Consider the following 26,240-nt stretch of genomic DNA (forward strand, 5'->3'; position numbering starts at 1 on the left):
CACCACTGACAGGGAACGTAGGTTCTGGGCAGAGAGGCGTGACGGCAGGTGGAAGTGTGTGTGTGTGTGTGTGTGTGTGTGTGTGTGTGTGTGTGTGTGTGATGTTCCGGAGGATTGAGTACTAGAATGCTATACAGGTGTGTGTGTGTTTTCGTCGTAGTGGTTTAGAACAGAGGGAATGGGGAGAAATGAGACATTTGGTTGGGGACAGGGTCATCGGGAAATTGGAAGAACCTTTTTTTTTATTGTGGCAAAATATACATAGCATAACATTTACTGTTTTAATCCTTTTTAAGGTACAATGCACTGGTCTTAATTGCATTTACAATGTTGTGTGCAACCATAACCGCTTTCTGTTTCTGGAACTTTCTTATCACCCCACATAGAAACTCTGTACCTATGACATGGTAACTGCCCATCCCCCAAGAACTGTTTTTCAGAAATGCAGTTTACTCTGTGAGGTGGTTGGGGATCGTTTGCACTTTTGGAAGGAGGAGGTTGGGATCAGAGTTTGAGGACTTAGTGACCTTGTGCGGCCTCCAGTCAAAGGAGCAGTGGAGGGCAGGAGGCTGCTTGTCAGAGTCCAAGAATGACGTAGCCTGTGTTTAGCAGTGAAATCTGAACAACTTCACCGAAAGGAGAAATGACAGGACGTTGCAAATCATTTGGAAGGGAAGACTGGAAGATGCTCACTCAAGCTTCCAGTACCTAAGCCACCATCTATCATCAGGACACACTTCCCGAGCACCTGTTCTGCGTGGTGTGCTTCTAGGTCCTTGAGAAGAGGCATTAAATGTAGCCCTGACCTTGCAGTGTTTGTTTTATATGGGAAGTAGTGCATGTAAAAAGAAAACAATCTAATATACTATACTGCAGGCAAGCAATAGAGATGTTCGAATAGGTGTGCCTTCCTTGAGGTGAAGGACTCTCAATGACCCTGTGTGAGGTATGGGCTGGGGGTTTTTATTTTTTCGTTTCCTTTTATTTTTTTTTAATTTATTTTTAATTTTATTTTTTTTGAAATAAAGTGCGGGGTTTGCACTTACAACCCTGAGAACAAGACCTGAGCTGAGATAGAGAGGCAGAGGCTTAACCAACTGAGCCACCCAGGTGCTCTGCGTGGGCTGGGGGGTTTTTAAAATCAGACACACACAGGAGCTAATGAAAGCTACCCAACCATTCCTTAAGAGAGTGAATATGAAGAAAAGTAGAATCTTTAATTGAGCCATGGCAAGGCTTTGGAATTTAAGGGCATGAGAAGAGAAAAACCAGCACAGGGAGTGAGTGAAAGGAAATGCCAGAGAAGGAGACAGGAGTGGCACATCCTGTAAGCAAGACCAGTCACCCAGGAGAGGCCAGCACAGCTGCCCAGGGCTTGGTGGGAACCAGAAGAGTCCTCAGAGACCACTTATTTTAACAGAAGCTTCAGGGCTCAAACAAAGAGTCCACGGTGAGCAAGTAAAGATGTAGGTTCTTCAGTTTGGCCAACCTTCACTGCACACCTTTTATGTGCCGGGAAAGGAGAAGGACCTCAGATCAGGAGCAGGAGATTACGGAGGTTGGGTTGTGGTTCCCCAGCAACACCTAGATTCGTGTTTGATTGAATAGCTGGGTGCTGTAGCCTAGCCAAGTTGACACGGAAAACTAGCACAGAGTATGAACAACTTTTTTCTTCCTGAGCCATTTGAAAATCCATTGCCAACCCAATGCCCCATTACGTCCGAAGACTTCAGTGTGCATTTCCTACAATAAGGACGCTGTCCCATGAACCACAATACAACCATCAAAATCAGGAGAGAAACAGTGCTCCATTACCACTGTCTAATCTTCAGACCCCATTCATGTTCCACTGGTTGTTTCATGTTCCTCTAGAACAAAAGTGTCCAGCTCAGGATCCCACATAGCATTTAGTTGTCCTGTCTTTTTTGTCTTTTTCATTCTGGACCAGCTTCTCAATTTTCCCTGGACTCTCATGATCTTGGCGATTCTGAAGATTAGAGACCACTTATTTTGTAAAATATAGATATGTCCAATGTTGCTCAGGTTCAGGTGCTAGATCTTTGGCAGGAATATCACAGACAAGATGCCCTGTTCTCGTTGCATCCCAACGGGTGACTTTGTTTCAGTTTGTCGCATTCACATCAACGTTCACTTAGGTATCTGCCATGCTTCACTGTGGGGTCAGCCCTGTCTGTTTCGTCATTACATTAGTGTTCCGTAGGGAAGTGTTTTCGAACTAGAAGCACCTGTTCCTCACAAAACTTTCAATTTATTAACTTATAGCTGTGTGGATTTGTATTTTCCTGTTTAAGTCAATGAGTTCAAGCCATTATTGTCATTATGTATTTTTATACTCAAACTGTCCTCTAAGTTGGGCCACGAGACTCTCTTCAGGTTGATTTTTGCGTCTTTTGACACATCCCCTTCTTTGGGTTGTCTCTTGCTTTCTGGCACAACAAGATGTTCAGGCTCTTGCCTGCCCCACCCTTGCATCAGTTATTTCTCAAAGATGAGCAATAACTTTCAGTGTAAGAGGGTATTTAGAAGCCAAGATCTGGGCACTAGATGCCCTTATTGCTATTGGGGTATCACACCTTCCAGACCCCTTTCAGTGGACAGAGCCAGGGAATACACCTACCTCTGCACACACATTTACATCTATCTTTATTTATTTATTTATTTATTTATTCATTCATTCATTCATTCATTCATTCATGAGAGACAGAGCGAGAGAGAAAGGCAGAGGGAGAAGCAGGCTCCCAAGGAGCAGGGAGCCCGATGCGGGACTTGATCCCAGGACCCTGAGATCATGACCTGAGCCGAAGGCAGACGCTTAACCATCTGAGCCACCCAGGCGCCCTACATCTATATTTATTTCTCTGTCTCTGTATATTGAAAAACCATGTGTTCACACCAGTACCTCCAAGTCCAATCCAACTTCACTGAGTTTATTCTAGTGTTCACCCTTTCTGTATTTGTAGCTCTCTTCTCTTCCCTTAATATTCTAGCTTACTTTATGCATCTGTATGCATCCAGTCTCCTGTCTTTGCTGCCACTCCTCCCCTTGGTGGGCTCAGATGCCCTTTTCCAGGCCATCCCTGCATGTGGATGCCTTCCTCACCCATTGTGGGCCCTTGATACCCGATATTGGACTGCCCTTACACATGGTCGCTGCCCTCCTCACACTGCTTGGGCCTGGCACCCTGTTCTGGGCCACCGTGGCCCTCTCTTCCTACCACCTGTCATGGATGCTTACCTTGTTCTGCACCACGTAATGGCTTTAGGACTGAATTGTTCAGGGAGAGGAGGTGAAGAAGAAGAGAAAGAGAAATATACGTAGATTTAAAAGAAGTGAGTTGACTTTAAGGCGAGGGGTTCAGCCAATGATTGAACAAATAAGATACAAATCTGGCAAAAATGTTGAGCAAAGTAGGCAAATGAATGAAATTTGTTGAGTGCTGGGCTAAGGGATGGTTTTTCTTTTTTTAAACTAGAGACATTAGTTTGGCTTACAGAGAGAGGATAGGGCATTCTCCCCACCCTACCCCAATGCTGTTATAATTGTCTAAAGAGTTTCTTTTCCCCCTAGGTTTCATTTTTTGAGGAAGAATGGAACATATTATCTCGGAGCACAAGCCCTTGGATCCCCCAGTTACAGTACGCCTTTCAGGACAAAAATAACCTTTATCTGGTGAGTCTTTCCATCCGTCTCTCTAGAATTAGTCCAGTGCTGACACTCAGATATCACAGATGTAGAACTGGATGTAGTTCTTGCCCGTACGGTCCATCAAGTTGCTTTCCTCACTTTGAGGTATCTTCCTATTCTCCTGTCCTAAAGATTAAGGGCCAGTCCATTTAGAGACAGCCCCATCTATTGTTGGGTATTGTAGCCATGGCTTAAAGGGCAATAATGAGAAGTCATTTATTTGGGAATAGTCTGATATGACCTTTAGTAGACTAGAATCTTGCTTTAATTTTTTTTTTTGAGTCATAATCGACATACAACATTATATTAGTTTCAGGTGTACAACCTAATGATTCAGTATTTGTCTATGCTGCAAAATGATCACCACTAAATCTAGTGAATGTCATTAAATTTTTTAATTTTTAAAAATTGAGATAATGCATTGTGATTTTAAGAAAATGCAAGCACTGCAGAGCGGTATGAAATAGAAGGGAAGGTTCTCTACTTTTCTTTCTTTCTTTCTTTCTTTCAAGATTTTATTTATTTATTTGTCAGAGAGAGAGAGCACAAGCAGGGGGAGTGTCAGGCGGAGGGAGAAGCAGGTTCCCTGCTGAGCGAGGAGCCCAATGCGGGACTCGATCCCAGGACCCTGGGATCATGACCTGAGCCGAAGGCAGACGCTTAACCAACTGAGCCACCCAGGCGCCCCTACCTTTCTTTCTAATCCTTTTCCTTAGGAAAACGTATTAATGGTTATGTATGTTCTTCCTGACCCTAATGGAAAAAATATTTCTATGTCTGTATTTATAACACATGTATATAGTTTGTTTTTACAAAATTGGTGTATATTGCTTTCTACTCTGCTCCTCAGCTTGCTTTTTGCCTTTCAGCAATTTACCCCTGACATCTTTCCATGTCAGCACGTACACATACAGATCTGCCTCATTCTTTTGTTTTCTATTAAAATTAGTCAATATTTTATTACCTCTGACATTTATTTATTTTTTAAAGATTTTATTTATTTATTTGAGAGAGAATGAGAGAGAGCGCATGAGGGGGGGAGGGTCAGAGGGAGAAGCAGACTCCCTGCCGAGCAGGGAGCCCGACGCAGGACTCGATCCTGGGACTCCAGGATCATGACCTGAGCCGAAGGCAGTCACCCAACCAACTGAGCCACCCAGGCGCCCCCTCCGACATTTATTTTTGCCTTTGCCCATGGCGGTGTGTGGCACATGAAGGCACATCACACCTTGTTTTGTTTATTCTGTGCTTTGGTATCATTAAACATTTGAGTGTTAGGGGCACCTGGGTGGCTCAGTCGTTAAGTGTCTGCCTTCAGCTCAGGTCATGATCCCAGGGTCCTGGGATCGAGTCCTGCATTGGGCTCCCTGTTCAGCGGGAAGCCTGCTTCTCCCTCTCCCACTCCTCCTGCTTGTGTTCCCTCTCTCGCTGTGTCTCTCTCTGTCAAATAAATAAATAAAATCTTAAAAAAACAACAACAACAAAAACATTTGAGTGTTAGATGTGATTCAGAGGATAGTTATAGAATTTTGCAATTAATTGTAAATGAATCTGGAAAGGGGAACTGCCTCCCTACCACAGCTTTCTTTTTTTCTTTCTAATTTTTTATTTAAATTCAATTAATTAACATAATGTATTATTAGTTTCAGAGGTAGAAGTCAGTGATTCATCAGTTGCATATAACACCCCGTGCTCATTACATCACGTGGCCTCCTTAATGTCCAGCACCCAGTTCCCCCACTCCCCACCGGCCTCCCCCAGATCTGCCTCATCCTTTTGAACAGTGCCATAGTATTTCTAATGTACATGTAGCATAACGTATACGAGGCTAAAATTCATTTTGGGGCCTTGTTTAGGTTCTTGGGGGTTTAGATTCCTAAAGGAAAAAAATGTATCCCAGAAACAATTTTTGTTCCTGATTCAGCCCTTCAAACATGACCATCCTATTACCTTGAATGGAGAGAAACTTTTATAGAGCCTCACATAGAGAAGGTAAGAGAGGGATGGACTCCTATTTATCTTGAACTTCCATAGGGTAGTTTGGGGGACTTTATTGCCTTTATTCCTGACCTATAATAAACAGTTTATTTGCGTTGGTTTCATATTAGTTGAGAACGCAGTGCTGGTAGAGAAGACCCCTGAGCCCCCCGACTCCCGCCGCCCACAGCACTACCCAGCCTTCTGAGCGAAGGTGTTTCCATACAGATGTGTTGGGAGACTGGCCTTGCACTAACCACATGCTTCTTGAGGACCACCACTATGCCTGTTGTTTAGGGCCTGAAACTTCCTTTCCTTGAATATTGTCTTTGGAACTTTCTTTCCTTGAGACATGGGGCATGGATCCCTGACCTTCATAACTGACCTTGGTATGTTTTAGGCTCACTGACATTCTAGGATATTTCTTGCATACACATTTGCCTTGTGCTCTCTGTATCTTCTAGAGCCCCTCATGTTTGGGTGTATTAACAGACTTCTTCATTAGCTCTCAGAAAAGAAAATCCCTTGAAACAGCAGGGATTTATTTGTTTGTTATTATTGTTTTGGATGTTTTAACTTCAGCTCTGCAAGCAGTCTTTTTTGTGTTCAAGGCAACACAGAATACAGGCGGTCCTGGAACTAGCAAGGGCCCCGATTTGTGGCAAAAGTTGAGAGTCCCCAGTTTTCTGGTTTGCCTCACATCATTCTGTAAGCTTGTATTTCTCTTCATCTGGATTGAAGACCCAGACAAAGTGCATCTTCAAGAGGGTAATACTTCGTCATTTCAAAAATGTTAATCTCTTTGGGGCCACCATTTTTTATCCCTGCTAATTGGCTTTGTCCCAGTGGTGGAACCTCCCTTTCTTTTTAATCGTGGAATTCACCCCTGTGGACTTGCTCTTGGATACAGCCTTGCTGGGATACCTCAGGGATTGGGAATGTCAGCCTCTCCTCTGCTAAGACATCTCCCAGGGGCAGGGGGCTTTCTTTTTGGGGCCTTTTGGCTGGGGGCGGGCTTCCATCTGGATTTCGCCACTAGCATCAGCATTCTGGGCTTAATGACCGTCTTCTCAGGTTTCCCAGCCACCATCTTACAAGATGGGAATGATCTCGTTGCCTCAACACATTGATACCTGGCTGCAAAGACTTTTTTTTTTTTTTTTTTTTAAGATTTTATTTGACAGAGGGAACACGAGCAGAGGGAGAGGGAGAGGGGGAAGCAGGCTTCCCTCTGAGCAGGGAGCCCGATGGCGGGGCTCGATCCCAGGACTCTGGGGTCATGACCTGAGCCAGAGGCAGACGCCTAACGACTGAGCCATCCAGGTGCCCCTGCAACGACATTTTTACACCCTTCTTTAGTAGCTCAGTTGGGTATCGCTGATGGGATCTTGTAATTATTTTCTTCTCTGCATTCTCTTCTCAAGTGCATTGGTAATTCGGAGTAAAATGCTTGCTAAGGGCACAGTTTTCTTACAAATATCCAAACTCAGCATAGAAGCTAAGATATGATTATAGATCCACCATCCCTTATCTGCAATTCTGAAACACCCAGAGCTCCGAATACCTCAAGTTCTTTTGTTACTTATTTGACAGCAAAACCTGATGTGAACTCTAGCAAAACCTGACCCGAATCTCGTCTTCATTCCCTTTAGTGTGACTTTTCATACATTTTGCCTCAAAACTGTGAATGCATTTGGGTACAGGGAGATATCCCAAAACCCTACGCTAGGGTGTCACATAATATAAAATAAAGTATACATACCATTTTACTTTTCTAAAATCTCGACATTTTTAAGTCTGGAAATACATTCTGTACAAGAAGAGCGTAGATCTGTATTGGCATCTGAAGTTCCAGAATTCCATTGTACCTATTGACCATTTACAAATCACCAAACCTTTGAAGTTCAGGGCAGCATACAAATCATCCTAAGCTCCCTGGCAGTTAACCGTTCATTTGTAATGCAAATGCAGTGTAATTGAAGATACATTTAAAAATCAATGAGTAAAAGAAGTAGCCCAGTGATGGGTATTAAGGAGGGCAGTACTGCATGGAGCACTGGGTGTTACACGAAAACAATGGATCGTGGATCACCACATCAAAAACCAATGATGTATTGTATGGTGACTAACATAACATAATAAAATTAAAAAAAAAAAAAAGAAGTAGGATTGGTGTCCTGTATATTTCTCAAAGCTACCTTTTCTCTCCATTCTTGCTTCTACTGGGTGAGTTCTGGCCGCCACCTTCTTCTGCCTGCGTTACTGCAGTAACCTCCTAAGTGTTCTTCCTGCCATCTGTCTTGCCCTTCCCCCAGGTCTTCTACACACTGCAGCCAAGTCATCCCACTGTTAAAACCCTTTAAGACTCCCTGCTGCCCTCTGGATGAAGTCCAGACTCTTCCATGTGGTTTACAAGGCCTTTTCCCATATATCTCTAGACTTGTTGCTTACCTTTTCTCTCCTTTCACTTTAATTAATTAATTAATTAACTTGTATTTTAAGAGAGTGCAAGAGATGGGGGCGGGAGGAGGGACGGGGGGGAGGAAGAGAGAATTTTTTTTTTTTAAAGATTTATTTATTTTAGAGGTGGGGTAGGGGCAGAGGGAGGAGAGGCAAGAGAGAATCTCAAGCAGACTCCCCGCTGAGCACAGAGCCCATCGTGGGGCTTGATCCCACAACCCTGGGCTCATGACCTGAGCTGAAATCAAGAGTTGGATGCCTAACTGACTGAGCCACCCAGGCGCCCCAAGGAAGAGAGAATCTTAAGCAGGCGCTATGCTCAGTGTGGAGCCTGATGTTGGGGTTCATCCCATGACCCTGAGATCACGATGTAAGCCGAAACCAAGAGCCAGACATTTAACCAACTGAGCCATCTAGGTACCCCTCACCTTGCACTTTATATTCATCTTGACCTTCCTTTTGTTCTTTGAACTGGCCTCTGACCTTTCTCTGTGCCATTTCCTCTTTCCCTATTTCTCTGGCTAACTCCTATTTCTCCTTCTGGCCGTGGACCAGATGTCACTTCTTCCAGAAGCTCTTCCTGGCCCCTTTACTTCTGGGAGGGATGCCCTTCTGGCTGTGGACTCATAGCACCCTGTTCCTCCTCTTCAGGAGTGGGTGTTGGGCTCCCCCACCAGGCTACTCCATCCCTGAAGGGAGGGATTATGTCTCGCTTGCTTCCAGTAACGCTTCTCCAAGTATACGCTTAAGAAGCATTTACTGGAAGAACGTATGATTTATTTCATAGAAATTGATTTACATACAGATTAACTTATTGTGTTATGGAAATCACACATTAGGAGTGTAAATTTTATTCTCTAAAGTATGTAATTCAGGTTAGATCCAGTGGGATTTTCAAAATTTGGAGCAGAGTGCAAGGAAATTGAACTTGGATTCTTTTGAAATTTGATGGTTAAAAATTTCCTATTTGTCATTACATACCAATGAATGTGGCTTGCCATTTTCTGGTATACAGAAAATTATAATGAAGCCCATTGTATTGTTAATGTCTGGTTCTATATAACAAGGCTAGTTCTGTATTCTGGCAGGCAGCCCATGGAAACAGCACTTTGTTGATCTGGTTCATGATGAAATCTGTTCAGTTCCATATAACAGATGCCTTCACCAGTGTCCTTCCAGGAAGGAGCTGATCTTTACAAAGAAAGCATTGTTTTGCAACTCACTATATGTAGTCTTGTTGTATCTGAATGCTTTGTGAGATTCTTAAAGGTTGCTGGCTTTGTACTGATGTTTTTCGTACTGGGGGTCTTTCGGGCTGCTCTTGCTCTGAGCCTATAACTGACCCATGAATCTTCTTTCCTTACAGTGACCTCACATTAACCTCCCTCTGTTCATTCCAAACTTTTCTTCCCCAGTTGCATATAGGATGTATTAGTTAAGGTATAGGCTAAGCTATTGTAACAAAAAGATACCAAAACACAGTCCAGGCTGATGGAGCAGCTCTGTTGTATGTTGATAATTCAGGGACCCAGGTTCCTTCTATCTTGTGGCTCCTCATCCCTTAGGATGTTGTCCCCCTGACATGGTGGGAGTTGGGCATTTGATGTTCTTGTTTCCCCTGGCTGGCAGGAGAAAGGGGTGGAGAGCAGAACAAGAAAACTCCTTTTACGTAGCACGATATGGAAGTGGGACACATCATTTCCTCTCCTATTTTGTTGACCAGAACTTCATCACATGACCTCACATCAGTACCGTCTAGCTGCATGGCCAATATCCAGCTAAGGGAAGAATGGATTTGGGGGGCAAGTTATAGTCTGTTTTGAGGGTAATAAAAGATAGATCTGGGTTTTGAAGCCAGGCCCCCTCGATCCACCTCCCATATTCTTACCCATTACATTACACTGTTGCATCCCAAAGCACTGCCAGTCTGACCCTGGCCCTGAGGTCCTACTTGGGATTAGTTCTTTAGATTTCCTGTCTCGCTTATATTTCCTGTCTTGCTTATATTTCCTGTCTCGCTTTCCACCGAAGGTTGTGCAATCACATGGGGAGTATTTCCTTCCGGTGTAGGCACAGTTTGGAGGTTAGCGGTTTCTGGGCAGTGACCTGTATAAACACCAGCCCATGCTGTGACTGGGGGTCTGGAGAGAGTTAACAAATAGAACTTCATTGTTTATTTTAGTGAAATGTGGCAGCTTATGATAGTTTTGACAGCGAGACATGTGCTGTTTTGATCTCTCGGATAAGATTATCCAGTTTTCAGGCATGTCTGAAAACTTACCAGCATGTTCGCATGTTGCCGCTTGGGAAGCCGGGGTTTGGAAGCTGGCTGCCCGTCGGAAGGAAGCTGTTACTAGAATAGAGGTTCTCGTTTTATTACTCTTCCTTGGTTGGTCTCTCTGGAGTCATTGGCCTTTTCAGTTTCAACGTTCTCATTGGCAAAGTGAGATATTAATACCTCTTACTGACCCCACTTCAGTTGCTGAGTGTGTTATTGCCCTGGGGGGTCCTTTGTGCCTTCAAAACAGTTGTTTTGTGTCCTGCTCTTTTGAGGCATATTTCAAGTGAATGCGTTTGGAGTTTTAAGAGTCAAAATTTCGTCCCATTTTCCCAGTTTGCCTGGTTCCACTGTCACAGTTTCTGGTTTAGTAGGTCTAGGATGGGGCCCAAGAATTTGCAACCAGGTCCCAGATGCTGCTGCCGGTCTGGGGCCCCCACTTTGAAAACCTTGGTCCTGTGGCTATAGCTAGCTACAGTTCCTTTCTGGGTACTGCTTCTTCCTTTCGTTCCTTCAGCAGTAGTGAAAAACCTGAGATCCTGTTCCTTGCACTTGGCTCTTTCAGGTGGAGGAGTGGTACCTACTCCCCTGTTGTTAACTGGCCCTGGGATTCTTCACCAGTGCGGGGTGCTTCATTAACCATGTCCTCAGTTACCTAGTTTGAGTGTGCTATCTGTGTCTTGCCAAGGCTCTGGATGATTTGGTGCTCAATGAGGATCTTTTGAATAGATGGGTGAGTCAGGCTGGGATTCGTATTTTCTGAAATAAAGGGTCTTCTCTCTTTTTCTCTTGGTGACCTTGCCCTTCAAGAGGAATAACTTAAGGTCTCTGCCAGGGACCACTCTGCTTCCAGGATCTCTTCCTTCCTCCCCGATGCCAAAGATCGGGAACACTGCACAGGGCAGATAACAAGGCCAATAACATCGTTACATTTCCGTGGTACTTTCAGGCATGCTGATTGTAGTGCAAGCATTTCAAGGGTGAGCTGCTAGAGGGGTGGCCAGCACAGCGAGCCTCTAATGATGCCCTGTGCGAACTGGAACAGAGTACAAGAACGATTAGATACTCATCTCCTCCCCACATATGGATACGTGTGCATGCGAGCATACATGGATGTGCACGTGCATGCACGTGCATGTGGGTACACACACACACACCCACACACACACACACACTTGTCCTTTGTTTCGAAGGCAACACAATTGATGGGCACTGCCATCCCTGTTCTTGGGGTGTAGATGCGAACACCAGCAGAGAAGCCGCTGCTCCTTCCAAACTGAACACATGTAAGATTTGCCCTTCAATTAGCATCTGCAGCTGTGCCATTAACAGGGTTTGTCTCTGTTGGCCTGAATGTCTTTGCTTTAAAAGAGCAAGTCCGTTATAGCTCCAAGCCAGGCTTGTCTGTCAGCTGCTGTGCTTTCTCTGCCATCTGCAGGGTGATCGCATTGTTTAGGACTGTTTCACTGTAGGGCTCTTTCCTCCTCCTGGCTCCCCGGCCTTTGATTACCATGCCTTGGTGATTGCCGTTTGGGTGACCTGCAGCTGGTCCTTGTGGGCAGGGACCTCGCACGTCCTTCCGCACAGGATGGTTGCCTCCGTGCTGATGGACTGGTTCCTTTCCGGCCCTTTGTTGCCGGTAATCCTGGTGTGGTAGGCAGATGACTGTCCTGTCCAGGTAGTCACTGAAAAAAAGAAAAAAACGGCAAACAGCAGGAGGGTTGGCTATATTCAGGGCACCTCTGCCGTAGAAACTTTTCATCTGGCTGACGCAGGGAGCCTCTTTGTCTCTGCACCTTCATCTGCGGTGGGTCTCAGGACTGTGCTGGCCGCATGAGATCACCCAGGGAGCTCCCTAAAAATGCAGATCTCTGCACCTCACTCAGGGTCACTGGAATTTTTAAATAGCTCCCTGAATGGTTGGGAGGGGAGTGAGATACACTTTACCCTTTCAGACTGCTTAATGTTTACTCTTGTTCATTCCACTAGAATTCCAGCCCCATGAAGGCAAGGGATTTTTTGGTCTGTTACAGTCTCTGCTGTTTTTCTAGTATCTAGAACAGTGCCTGACACATAGTAGGCACTCAATTTTTTTTTTTTTTGATAAATGTGTTTATTTTTTTAAAGATTTTATTTATTTATTTAACAGAGAGAGAGAGACAGCATGAGAGGGAACACAAGCAGGGGGAGTGGGAGAGGGAGAAGCAGGCCTCCGGCTGAGCAGAGAGCCCCATGCGGGGCTCGATCCCAGGACCCCGGGATCATGACCCGAGCCGAAGGCAGTCACTTAACGAACTGAGCCACCCAGGAACCCCGAATGTGTTTATTTTAAAAAAGCAGCTCCTCAGGTGATTCTGATGGGCAGGCAAGTTTGAGAAGCCTTGCCCTGGAGGACTTTCCAGGTTCATTAGGTGAGAAGCCACATTTTTGGGGGATCAGTACCTCACTGGGCGTCTCTGACTAGTTAAAGTCTGTGATGGAGTCATGCTTTTGGACAAAAGCAGGTGCTGTGAATGGATTGTCTGGCATAACCTGGGTAGTGACTTTGGCCTTAAATTGTTTATAGTGTTCTGCTGACCCTGGTGTTTAGTTCATAACAAGTCATCTGGTATGGAGACTTGAAGACTCTTAGTTTTTGACCTTTAATGATGCTTTTGGAACTTCTTGACTTGGTACCGTTTTTAAAAGTCCAGAAGAGTTTTCTGAAAGTGTCCGAGTCCTGTTCTTCACTGTACGTCTAAGCTCAATAGCAAGATGATCGATTCGGCTTGGGTTGGCCACACACAAGCCATATTCCCCCTGGGCTCCATTCATAACAGAATGAGTGATTCTACCCCAGTAGGGTGGTTTTGGGGTAGGGGTGACATCTCGGGACAGCCAAATTTGCTCAGTAAATTTCCAAATTAAGTTCTTGGATGGCGGGTGCTTGGAATTTTTAGTATGGTAATGTGGAATCGTGTTGATGGGTCAAGTCTGATTAGTTTCTTTGATAAGGATCCAGTCTATTTAGAGGTTTGTCATTTCGTGTCTATTTTGTCCCATGTTGTGGAGCCTGCTGCTTAGCAGCTGTTGTAATTTTTGTCGCTTGTCTTCTCAATCAACCCTGGTTTTGAATAAATGAAAAGTTGTTTGACTCAGAAAAGACTAATCTACTTTTGGCGGGGGTTTTTAGTTCAGGAAATTGGATCTTCTGAATAGGAGCAAAGAATACATATCTTTTGCCTTTTAAGAGATGGTTCTTCTTTTCTGAACTATTTTACTGGTCATTCCAAAGTAGAATCTTCAGGAATAGTTGCAAAGTATTAAATAGTGGTCAGTTTGTGAGCTCTTAAAAGTTGCCAGCTGGTGCTATCTGTTTGATGTTGTCATCTTCAAACTTACAAGCCATTCTATTTCACACATCTTTAATAGAGCCAGGTTAGAGCATTTATAACTGTGATGTGTCATCATAAATATGCATTGTTCTTATTTTAAGATGTTTCCGTTCTAAAAGCACGAGTACTTCTGTTGTTATCGGTGAATTTTTTTTTTTTATATTTAAGACCTTTTTTAATGGCAGTATATATTTAAAACAGATGTAAAAATTGGCATTCACCCACATATCCAGGGCCTGCGGAGAACCAGGTTGGGATGAGTGGGTGAGCTTTAGGCAGCCAGGTGGCTCCTGTGGGCTCTTCTAGGGCTGGTACTGGTAGCTTTCAATCTGCTGTGAATTTGGGGGAAATAAAGTCTGCATTTTAGCTGCTACCCCTTCTAAGTTTTGTTCTTCTTGTGGGTTCATAAATCTTTTTCCAGTGATTGCAGTGCAAATGGAACCTTACTCTTCCAGTCGTCCAGTATCTGGTTGACTCTCCACTCCATGCAAGATGTCATGTGAATGGGGGAGATTCCCAGATGACACAGAGCCCTTGTGGAGGGCATGTGGGTCACTGGCTCCCCCAGGGGTCTCTGGTGTGAGGTTCACTTAGTGCTGGGCAGAATCTTTACTGGGCCAGCCTGCGGCCTCTGCAGATATGTGCAGATGCTTAATGTTTCACTTGACTAGAGCTTTCTTCTAATTCTGGACCGAAAGCAAACAGGAGTTTGGAGGAGGATGGAGAGAATTCACATCCCAAAATTGGCTTCTGGAATGCAGTAGTTGGAGAGATTTTGTATTTTTTTTTTTTTAAGATGTTTATTTGGATCTTGCCTCTTTCCAGAAAGGATTTGAGACAACTTAAAACAAAAGGCGTTTATAGTGTGGCACACAAAATGGGAAATCAGAGCAAAGGACAGGAAGAGAACCGAGTGAGAGTTAACATGACTGCAAAGATGATCAAAATGTGTCCCAGTTTCTCACAGCCAGAGAGGGAAGGATCATGCAGCCAAGGATGGGAAAGGAAGGCGCTTGACCGGCAGTGGAGGACCTCCTTGGTTCCAGGCACAGTACCGCGAGGCAATTGGTCTCACCCCATTTTACAGCGGGCGAAACTGAAGGGCAGAGAGCTGAAGTCACCAGGCTGCGGTTTGAAGCCACCTGGGCAAATCGGCCTCAGAGCTGCATGTTGACTCAGAATATCACACTCAGTTATCATCAGAAGGAGGAAGGATTTCAGTTCCTTGGAGTGGAAGAAATTTTTTGCTAATCAAACATTTTACTTGAAGCTGTACTTTATATTCTGTTTTTTGGTTTTTTTAAGATTTTATTTATTTATTAGAGCAAGCATTGGGCGGTGGAGGGGGGGGGGGCGCTGCGGGGATCAGAGGGAGAGGGACAAGCAGACTCCTCCGCTGAGCGCAGAGCCGGATGCCTGGGGCTCAATCTCACGACCCTGAGATCATGACCTGAGCTGAAATAAGAGTCGGACACTCAACCGACTGAGCCACCCAGGTGCCCCTATATTCTTTTTCCAGATTTTTTTCCTATGTATGTATTAACAAATGTAATAATTTTTTTTTTAAAATCACAAAAAGGAGGTTGTATTTTGTCCTGTATAGGATGTCACTTTGTATTATCCTGGGCAGCTTTCCACGGCGGTATGAATAGATTGACTGTTCATTTTTAATATCTACATCTTCTCCCATTATTTAGATATATCATATTTCAACAGTTTCTTAATGATGGATGTTTGGGGGATTTCCAGGCTTTTCCTCCCCTGTGTTACAAACAATGCTACAGTGAATCTATGTATCTATCGATCTACAAACTACTATAAGTTCCTGTAAAATAAATTGTCAGAAATGGAATCATGAGGTCGGAGAGTGTATGTTCACATTTAAATTTTTAATAGAAATGGTCAGATGACTGTTGCAGGAAAAGATTGTATCATATTTATTGCACGCCTCCTCTAGTCTGCTGGGTGCTGAGAGAAATGCAAAAAGGATGCTGGAGGGTTTGTTGCCCTCTAGCAATTTCCATCTATACTGTGTGCCTAATCCTAGGGAATGTCTGGGGTGTCGACTTGGGTGGGTGGGTGGGTGAGTGGGTGGATTTAATTCAACTTTTCAAGCTTGCCTTGCAAACATTGTGCATGGTGTCTGGGACTAGTCTTTCATTATATTGATTCTCTTGGGTATCGGATGTAATTTCCTTAGGGCAGGGACCTCATCCTACGTGACTTACAGTATGTCTCCCACATCTTAGTTGCTTTGGGGAGACATTGTAATTATAACGCGTCAGGTAGTATTTGAGGCTCTAATTGAGATGTTCCCTTTTTTGGGGTGTATGAAGAATTAATAACTTTGGCATTCTATGCAGGTCATGGAATATCAGCCTGGAGGGGACTTGCTGTCACTTTTGAATAGATATGAGGACCAATTAGATGAAAATATGATTCAGTTTTACCTAGCCGAACTGATTTTGGCTGTTCACAGCATTCATCAGATGGGATATGTGCATCGGTAAGTGAGACTCTCTGGTAGTGTACCGAGAATTTATGTGTATCACCTAAGCATTCCCACAGTAGAGAGAATAGATTAATAATTTCAGCATCAAAATGATGCTCCATCGAAATTTTAACTAGTCCTAACTGCAACTGGCTGAAAGTATATTTTCCAGAGTGGCACACATTTCAGCTTTACCCATTCAACAGTGAAATAGATCTAGAATTATAGTGTTCTCACGTTTGCTAATAAGATCTGTGACCGTGGCTGATAAGACTGAGAACTCTCGCATGGGTTCCTTGAGTTATACGGTGGAAAAACCAAATTCGATTTGCAGAGGGAACCTGCATTACCACATAGGAGCAGAAGACCATGGAGTTGTACTTCTGACCTCGCCCATTAGTAATTTACAAAGGTGTTCCAGCAAATCCTCAGTTGAAAAGTGTCTCTTTACATCCTCACGCATGTGATGTTTTATGTACATCCGAGAATGTTGTTCCCTTCCTCTCCCTCCCCCCTTTTCTTTTTCCTTCTCCTTCCCTTTCTCTTCCTCCTCCTCCTTTTCCTGCTTCTCCTTCTTTTTCTTACTTAAATTTGTTTTGCAGAATGTTTGCTTATTATTTATATCTATCAATAGGGAGGTCTATAGCAGAATTTAGACACTGAAGTTGTTGGCTGAATCAATATCCTACGTTAGCAGTTGCTTGCTGATTTGCATGGAGAAAACAACACTAATTTGTGGCCCTGATTTTCTTAGAGACATCAAGCCTGAGAACATTCTCATTGACCGAACAGGACACATCAAGCTTGTGGATTTTGGATCAGCGGCTAAAATGAACTCAAATAAGATGGTAACATAATGGAATGAGATAGCTTAATAGAGATTATGCTACAAAGTGTTCCGTGGTCCTCATAAGTTTGGAAAATATGGGATAACTTTGAGTGACATTTTGGAATCTTCAACTGCCCGTGTAGGGCGTGATTTCTCTGGAGGTGGTTGTGGGGATGGGGACATAGAGCTATTTCCCAGACTTGCTTGACCTTGGCACCCTATCTGTTAATACCCTACAAAACATTTTTAGGAACATCCTTATGGTTTGGTTAAAACATAAAAGGGAAAATGCTCATTTTTGTTTTTCTTCTCATTTTCCTTATTATAGATTATCTTCTGTAATCTTATTTCACATCTGTATTTTCTATTCAGCAAAATTGAAAGAAATCACTGGCACATTTGACCAAATAACCTTTAGCATTAAGAACCAACTGCTCAAAATGTCATTTCGAAGTCCTGGACCTCTGGTAAAAATTAAGCTGTATTCCCCATGCTAAATAGGAAGGCCAGAGGGAACCTGCTGAGATCAAGAACAAGAATACTTGAGGGAAAAGATGACAAAGTAAAAAAAAAAAAATATATATATATATATATAGAGAGAGAGAGAGAGAGAGAGAGAGAGATTTAAAAACAAACCCTAATAAAATTGGTACAGACTAAAGTGAATTTTCATGTCATCTATGCAAAAAACTGGTAGGTCTAAGAGAAAATCAACTTAGATTTTAAGACTTATTTTACAACTAACCCATTTGGTGACCTGGACAAATTTTTAGGAACTTGGCCTTTCATTCTTTCTCAGTAAAGTACTGATTCTAGTTAAAATGCGTAAGTTAAGGGGAGCCTGGGTGGCTCAGTCGGTTTAGTGTCTGCCTTTGGCTCAGGTCATGATCCCAGAGTCCTGGGATTGAGCCCCGCATGGGGCTCTCTGCAGGAAGCCTGCTTCTCCCTCTACCTGCTGTTCCCCCCTGCTTGTGCTCTCTCTCTCCCTTTCTGTCAAAATAAATAAATAAGTAAATAAATAAATTAAAAATGCACAAGTTAAGAGGTTAGAGAGGTTACTCTGTAAAATGCCCCCCTTCCTAACGTCTGAGAGTTAAGTCCTTATAAAGGGAAATACGTAAAATTGCCTTTTTTCCCTCAGGTTCCTTGGAGGAAAGGTGGGTGTTATCAGGTTGATATTAGGAAAAGGTTTGGGGTTATGTTAACTGTTTGCACTCTAGGCTCTGGCTTCCCTGTTTGGCAGACCTGAGGCCTACTTGAGATAATTTACTTGGTGTTCAGATCCTTGGAAAAACAGTCTCTCTAGGCGCTGTTTCCCCGCTCCCCGCCAAATCATGTTCTTGTAATCGACTCCTCTACAATGAGATTTAGATTATAGGAGCATGATAAGCATTTCATGTTTTAAAAATTACCTGCCGAAACAGGCATGAAAACTTAGTTGTTGAATTTAGTGGAATAAAGCACAGGAAAAAAGTTAAGTAATGGAAAATTTTTATCATATTGGACTCAAAAACTTGTTCATTGCATGAGTGACCTTAATAAACTCATGCATCTAGAAATGAACTGAAGCATAGATACATGGTCTAATAATTGAAGTGTAGATACATAGTCAGCTCTGGATACCATAGACATTGACCATTGATATTTTGCCCTGGATAATTCTTTATTGTGGGGGGCTATCTTGTGTATTATAGGATATTTAGCTATATTCCTGGCTTCTATCCACCAGATGCCAATAACACCCTCTCCTCCAGTTGTGAAAACCAGAAATGTCTCCCGGCATTGCTGCGTGTTCCATGGGGGACAAAATCACCCCTGGTTGAGAACCATCCCAAGTTGATTGAGAAACAGCAGACAGCTTATTAATGAGAGCCAGCACTAGGTATTTGCAACAAGAAAACCTACTTGGGGAAAACTAGATTATGATCCAAAGTCACTGCTTGGTAAACAAATGGGAATAAAGAGTAAGGCCCCATCTCTGCATCTGGAATCGCTCACTCTCTTCTGGGCCCCAAGTGGAGAGACTGGACTTTCCTTCATTTCAGGTTTCTGTTTCTCAGTGCTTCAGACTATCCCTTTTCAGTTCTTCTAATTGGAACAACCTTCACTTCAGGCGCAGAGCCCTTCAGAGTCACTCAGGTTTATTTGCAGCTCAGTGCTCAACCCCTGATTATTCTGATGAAGGAGATAAGGCACTCAGTCCTGCATACTTGAGAGTAGTGCACCTCCTCTTCTCTTGGAGAAAGAATCGCCTCTTCAGGGGCGCCTGGGTGGCTCAGATGGTTGAGCGTCTGCCTTCAGCCCAGGTCATGATTCCAGGGTCCTGGGATCGAGCCCCACATCGGGCTCCTGGCTCAGCGGGGAACCTGCTTCTCCCTCTCCCGCTGCCTCTCTCCCTGCTCATGTTCTCTCTCTCTCTCTCTCTCTGTCTGTTTGTCTCAAATGAATAAATAAAATCTTCAAAAAAAAAAAAAAAAAGAATCGCCTCTTCAGAACTTTGTGCTTTTTAGGGCCAGAATGTGACAAGCACATAGGAAGGAATTTTTAGCATTGTTTTAAGTGAAAAGGCCTTTAATTATAAAAGACCGATAATCTACAATCTAGATGAAGTCAAGTATGGTTATAGAAATACTTTTTTTTTGTATTTTTGATCAGTGGAGGTGGGTTAAACTTTTTTTTAAAGATTTTATTTATTAGAGAGTGTGCAGGGGGAAGAGGAGGGGGGAGGGAGATGGAGGGGGAGAGAATCTCAAGCACACTGAACTGAGCATGGAGCCCTTTGCCCATTGTGGGGCTCAGTATCACGACCCTGAGATCATGACCTGAGCCAAAACCGAGTCAGACGCTCAACTGACTGAGCCACCCAGGCATCCCAACATGTGTTTCTTTTAAATAGAATGTTTTATAGGCCTAAAGGATGTTCTAAATGTTTTTTTGTACTCAAAATATATGAAATATAATCTACGTTTACTGAAATTCATGTATGCTACTCACCTAAAATCAATTCTTTCCCCTACCACTCTCAAATATTATCTACGAATTTTAGATATTTGTGACTTTTAGATCTGTTGGGTTTTCCATCTTCCATTGTCATTATTTCAAGCTTCTTGGTGTGTTGCTTTGAAGTATTCTTACTAACAGTGGGGAACCATACTGCCTAGAGGTTTGGGTGTTGAGCTGAGACATGCCATCCACCTGCTATGTGCCCTTAGGCTACCCATTTCACCTTATTAGAATCTCAAAGAGTGGCAAATAGTAAACTCTTCCAACCTGTCTCATTCAGCTCTCACACAAACACTTGTAAGGAGATTGTAAATAAAGAGCAGTATAGCATGTTAAGTGTTAATCAGGCTCACTGAGCAGTTGAAAATCTATAGGAGATAGCCTTTTTTGACATTTACGTAGGAGTGAGAAGATTTTATCCTTTTCCCCCAAGAGGAACAACATAGTGAGATACCATTCTCCCCCTACCGCCCCCCCTGCCCCAACCCCCCATCCCACCCCTGCTTCTGCAGGTGGATGTTTCTGCCCTGCGTAGCCACATGGGGGAAATTTAGGTTGAAATAGTTTTATGTTTAAGCATTTTATGGGAAGAGGCTTGGGGGGAGACAGACAGTGGTTTTCTTACTTTCTTCTCATCTGCTTGTAAAGGAATCTAAGTCAATCCTTTTTTGTTTCTTTTCTTAACCTCTCTCTCTCCTGAAATATGACTCCGTCTTCTGTCTCCTAGTCATTTTGTTATTGTCTCCTGCTGAACTGTTGTATTTTCTTCCCTGTCAATACAGTGAAAATTAACTAAAATTTAGTAAAACTTTTCAGATGGTGCCCTGTACATGGCTCCACTTTTAGTATCTTACCCAGATTAGCTGGCTGTGAATAGCCACCAGAGGAGAGTGAAAGCATCCTGCAAAATCCTTATCAGGATGTGAGACATTAAGTGTTGAATGGGTTTAATGTGCTTGGAGGTCAGTAACTAATGGAAATTTAGCTGTCATTAAATTGTCATTAAAAACCTTTGTAAGTTACTATTAAGTACCTAATGTACTTTATGCAGGAGATGTGCATAAAGGAAGCTAGGGATATTTTCCCTTAAAATTTAGAAAATCACAAAGTGATTAGACATAAATGTGTATAATCACGTGCCTGTTGTGGGGCAGGAATTAGGGAGTTATCTGACTTTCTTGGATAAGTCTCATCATGAATCTGAAAATGAGGCATTGATGACTTAAACCCCTTGCCTGGGTCATGCTGATAAACACAACCCAGTCAAGTTCCTTTCAACTCTTTGCTGGTGAACAAGTGACTAAGCCCTGTGTACTGAAAACAAGGAGACTGAATGTTCCCAAACAGTCTAGTGTGATGACAAAATAAAACCCAGCAAGTGCAAAGATGCATATTTGAGGATTGCATAGTAATAGTTCTGCAAGGTAATTAGGCATAAAGGGTAAGCATTTAATGATGACATTAGTTTTTCTTCTCTTGTTTTCATATTTAAAAAAATATTATTGTCAGTATGGAGGGTTTTTACCAAAAACCTGTAGTTTAATCCTAGTCCCATGCTGAGCTCATTAACATTTACACACACATTAAAAGATAGAAGTCTTAGCGCAGGCTCCCCAGCATCAAGGCTTTCCCTTGACTTAAGCTGCTTTCAGTTTCTCAAGTTTAAGGTACCCTGTCTTAGACCAGATATCGTCTCCTTTCTCCCCACTTTTATCTATCAGCAATGGCTTGTGGCTTTCTTGGGCAGTGTGACCATCTAGCTTTCCCCAGTGGGTACTTGCAGTGAAAATTCTTTTTTTTTTTTGGTAAAGATTTTATTTTAAAGTAATCTCTGCACCCACTATGGGGCTTGAATTCACAACCCCCGAGATCAAGAGGGGCATGATCCACTGAGTCGGCCAGGCACCCCTCAGTGGAAATTCTGTTGCCCAAAGCAATGGATGACTGGCGTCAAGAATACCAGTATCACACTGTTGTCCAGATTTAGGGTTTGGAAAAACCTATGGTGGGCTTGAGAGAAGGGGTGAAAAGAGAAGGAGTAGGGAGAATGGGTCTGTTTCCTACAACTGTGGATCTGTGGGGCAGAGGGATGGATTAAAGATTAAAGTTACAGGCTTGAAGAGCTTGAGTCTCCATCCCTAGGGAAGGGATATAAAGCCCAGCCTTAAAGATGCGTGCCATATCTATAAAATCTCTAACGTCTCTCAGGGGCACTCAACATCCTTTAATGGGGAGAAGATTCTTTTGTGCCCATGTAACTGCTCACGTGAGAGAAGCCTTTTTAAAGACAGGATTACTGGGCAACTGTAGGATTATTGGTTAACACAGATATGACTAACATCAGGCCCTTTCTGTTTTGATGGGGAAGAAGTCAGAGAGGTGATCCTTAGCCTTTAAATTTCATGGATCAATAAGACTTCAAAACAATTTTCAAGGCTGAAAGGGTTGCCAGCTTACTCTGTTGTCTAGGAAGGAGTGGGGTGGGAGGGGGGCAGAAAACCTTTCATCAGCATCATTTCGAGAAACAAAGGACGTATAAACACTAAAACAGAAGGACAAATTCTTAAAAGGACAGTTCTTCAAATGGGATATATTTAGCTTTACAAAAAGACCTACTACATTGTCCTAGCCTTTCTTTGCCAAGGTCAGGTGCTTGAGTGCCATTGGATTGGAGGGCTCTGGATTTCTGAACAGTGGGGAGGGAACCACAGGACCAGGAGTTGGGGGTGAGGAAAATGAACTCATTAACATTGGACCTCTGGTGGAAGATATTTATCATGTCTTTCCCTGTGGGTGGTTCGAAGTAGGAATGTTGACTCTAGATATTTAAACTTGAGATACAACGAGTTTGCAATATTGTTTTGCCCCAGCTAGCTGCCAGGTTTTCAATAATGGGTAGATTGATCGTATAGATTCATCTTCAGGATTTATTATCATTTTGCTGTTTTCATAAGAGAAGTTCTGTGTAACATGTATCAGGAAAGACATCTTCTGTTCTAGTTATATACCCAACTCTTATTTGTGTAACCAAAGGGTGTATATCATCAACAACTCTTGCCCTTTTGCCTTTGGATTATATTATGTACTTTTTTTTTTTTTTAATTAGTAAATCGTTTGCATTTCCTGACAGCGTGCCACTTGACAGAAGGTTTAAGTGCCTGGGAGAATAGTAATCAGTGGCAAATCAGCTCGTGTGTGAAATGTGGCTGTTGGCAATCTATTTGAGAATAATTGAAAGTTTGCTGTGTTCATTTTATTTATGGGTTTCCAGGTGAACGCCAAACTCCCGATTGGGACTCCAGATTACATGGCCCCTGAAGTGTTGACCGTGATGAATGGGGATGGGAAAGGCGCCTACAGTCTCGACTGTGACTGGTGGTCGGTGGGAGTGGTCGCCTATGAAATGGTTTATGGAAGGTCCCCGTTCACCGAGGGAACCTCAGCCAGAACCTTCAGTAACATCATGAATTTCCAGGTAAAGAGCTGGTCGTAGGTTCTGAAGTAATACGGAGAGCTGTCATTTAAAAATGTGCAAGTGAACATTTGTGATGTAAATCAGCAGTGCCTGGATAATGCCAATAGCAAATACTTAATAAAGCACCTCGTGCTAAAAACTGCTCTAGACGCTTTAGTAATTGTGTTTCATTGACTCGCAGCTGCCAGTCATTGTAAGCTTGTGCCATTATTTTAGGTCCCGCTAAAAAAGAAAAACTCTTGCCAATTAATCTATCATATTTCATTGATTATAAAATGCATTTTGATTTTAGTGCTGTTGTGGGAATAACTGAGTCTTAGACTTGAAATACAGTTCATTAACTTGGCTAATCCTCAAACAATGTGAGAGGTCGATATTCTTTTCCTTTTACAGATGAGGAAACCAAATCCCAAAATGGTTAAGTAACTTGCCTAGAATGTCTGGCTTTGAGTCCTTTCCTTTGATAGATATTCTGCTGGGCTCTTTCTCAGTACTCCTAGCTGTCGAATATGATAGTAAAATCGAATGGGGATAGGAATTAGAATTATGGCAATATATATGAAGTAGAATTAAAACCATTTTCTAATAACTGTACATTCCAGTATGTTAAACCCATTTCTTAAGGATATGATAAATATGTATGTTTTAGTTTCAACCAAAAGGAAAAAGGAGAAACTTCACAGGTTTTTCTAACTCATTCAATCTCACCTTTCTGGAATGCTTAGTACATATTTTCATATGTATGATACATATTTCATATGCTTAATACATACATATATTACTTGTTATTCTTGAGTCTCCTCTGGAGTGAAAGTTTTCCCTTAGATGATTTTTGGAGCCAATTTATCTCCTTCATTTCAGTCTGCTCGATCAGTAATGAGTGAATTGCGCTTGGCCCGGTTAGGTACTGGGTTTACAGTGATGAGCAAGGAGAAGGCTCTCTCTGCCTTCTCTCCCTGTTATCACATAGAAATCACAGTGCACTGTGTTTGTGCAGAAGTAGATTACAGAGGGAGCATGGGGGGGGGGGGGCAGTGATCGGGTGGAAGAGGGGCATGGGATGGGGAGGGCGTTCTAGGCAGAGAGAACAGCATGATTTGTTCAGGAGCTTTAAATAGCTCATCATTGTTGGACAGCAAAGAGCGAGATGGGGAGTGGAGCTACAAGAGACAGAGGAGCAGGGTCAAATCATGAAGGATATTGAACCCTTGTAAAGGAACGGGACCCATTGATGTGAACAGGCCATTTATTTTGGGAACATGCCTTTGGTCCAAAGTTAAGAGGGCACAAAACTTCCTTCTTTTAAAAGAAAAAAAAGGGAGAGAGAGAAATTTGCATATATGAGAAATACCTTAACTTTGGAACATCAGAAGCTGAATCTGCTAAGGAAATGCTTATTTTATTTTATTTTATTATTTTGGAATAGCGGTTTTTGAAGTTTCCTGATGACCCCAAAGTTAGCGGTGAATTACTTGATCTGATTCAGAGTTTGCTGTGTGGCCAGAAAGAGAGACTGAAGTTTGAAGGCCTTTGCTGCCACCCTTTCTTCTCTAAAACTGACTGGAATAACATCCGTAACTGTAAGTAGAGCCGCAGTCCTTCACTTCTGGTGTTGGAATTAAGTGTAAACACTTAAGAATGATCGGAAATTATTCTGACCCACAGGAGGTGGTATAAATTATATAAATAAGGGCCTTAATTATCTACAGGGGATAGAAAAGGCTAATGACAGAGCTGTCGGTAAGTGATAATTCTTCTTTAAAATTGTTTGCACAGAACAGGGTCATTTATCAAACTCTGGGCTTATGTGGCCTTCCGAACATCATCCCTCAGTAAGTTAGAGGTACGGATTGGTGGAGTTCAAGGGTTGTCACTTGCTTTGACAGAGTTTCTTCTCAGAGGAAAAGCAGACCTAGGTATATCCTTCACAGATTAGGAAAAAAGACTCAGAAATGAGGCAAAGCGCCACGTTGCTCTGCGAATGGCCAAGCCTGCACAGAAACCGTAAATGTCTCTCTGGGTTCGTTTGTTCTCCTCTAGAATATTTGTCTTTGTTCACAAGCTTGTAAAATCTATCACGTAGATGCACAGTGGAGTCATTCATTCATACATACGTCACTCTGGGATCAATTAGTGCAAAGGGAATTCATTAAAAACAGAGACCTGATTTATTATCAACAGAAACCAAAATGCTTGGTTTTTTACAAATTGGTGATTTTTTAATTTTTGGATGTGTTGTTGATTGAATGTGACCCAGTGATTAGCACAGAGGAGAGCCAGTAGGAAAGCAGTTGGTCTGTGTGAGTGTTTTATCTTCGGTGATGAGGGGAAGTGCGGAGTGGAATCCATTTCTAAGGTGTCAGCACCAGGCTTCTAGCTGGAGCCATGTCGTTGTAATGTAGGAGTTGGGTTAAGATCCAGCGTTGTCCAGTTGAAAGCCATTGTGATGGTTTCTCTAACCTGCCCAAATATTTAAATAGGCTACGTTTTTGTAAATATTTCTTAGCAATTTTTTTTTCTTCTGGTAGGGACATTGCTTACTTTTTCTAACCTTCATGCATCAACCCCCAAATCTCCAAGGTTTGGGGCTTTTAATCAACAGTATATTTTCAGGGCTGTCTTCTTTTTTCGCTTTTAGAAAGATTTG

At 42.8% G+C, this 26,240-nt stretch overlaps 1 protein-coding gene across 2 annotated transcripts in view; it reads left to right on the plus strand.

The window, feature by feature from the left end:
• The window catches only part of CIT (citron rho-interacting serine/threonine kinase), a 160,713-nt gene that overhangs the window by 14,522 nt on the left and 119,951 nt on the right, over positions 1-26,240 (plus strand). For both annotated transcript variants that reach the window (XM_021703638.1, XM_021703639.1), the window contains exons 4-8: positions 3,590-3,691; positions 16,159-16,301; positions 17,041-17,134; positions 23,390-23,593; positions 25,020-25,173. In XM_021703638.1, coding sequence (XP_021559313.1) covers positions 3,590-3,691; positions 16,159-16,301; positions 17,041-17,134; positions 23,390-23,593; positions 25,020-25,173 — 697 coding nt within the window. The remainder of the gene's footprint in view (positions 1-3,589; positions 3,692-16,158; positions 16,302-17,040; positions 17,135-23,389; positions 23,594-25,019; positions 25,174-26,240) is intronic.

Source organism: Neomonachus schauinslandi, chromosome 14, assembly GCF_002201575.2.
Source record: "Neomonachus schauinslandi chromosome 14, ASM220157v2, whole genome shotgun sequence".
Taxonomy (NCBI): domain Eukaryota; kingdom Metazoa; phylum Chordata; class Mammalia; order Carnivora; family Phocidae; genus Neomonachus; species Neomonachus schauinslandi.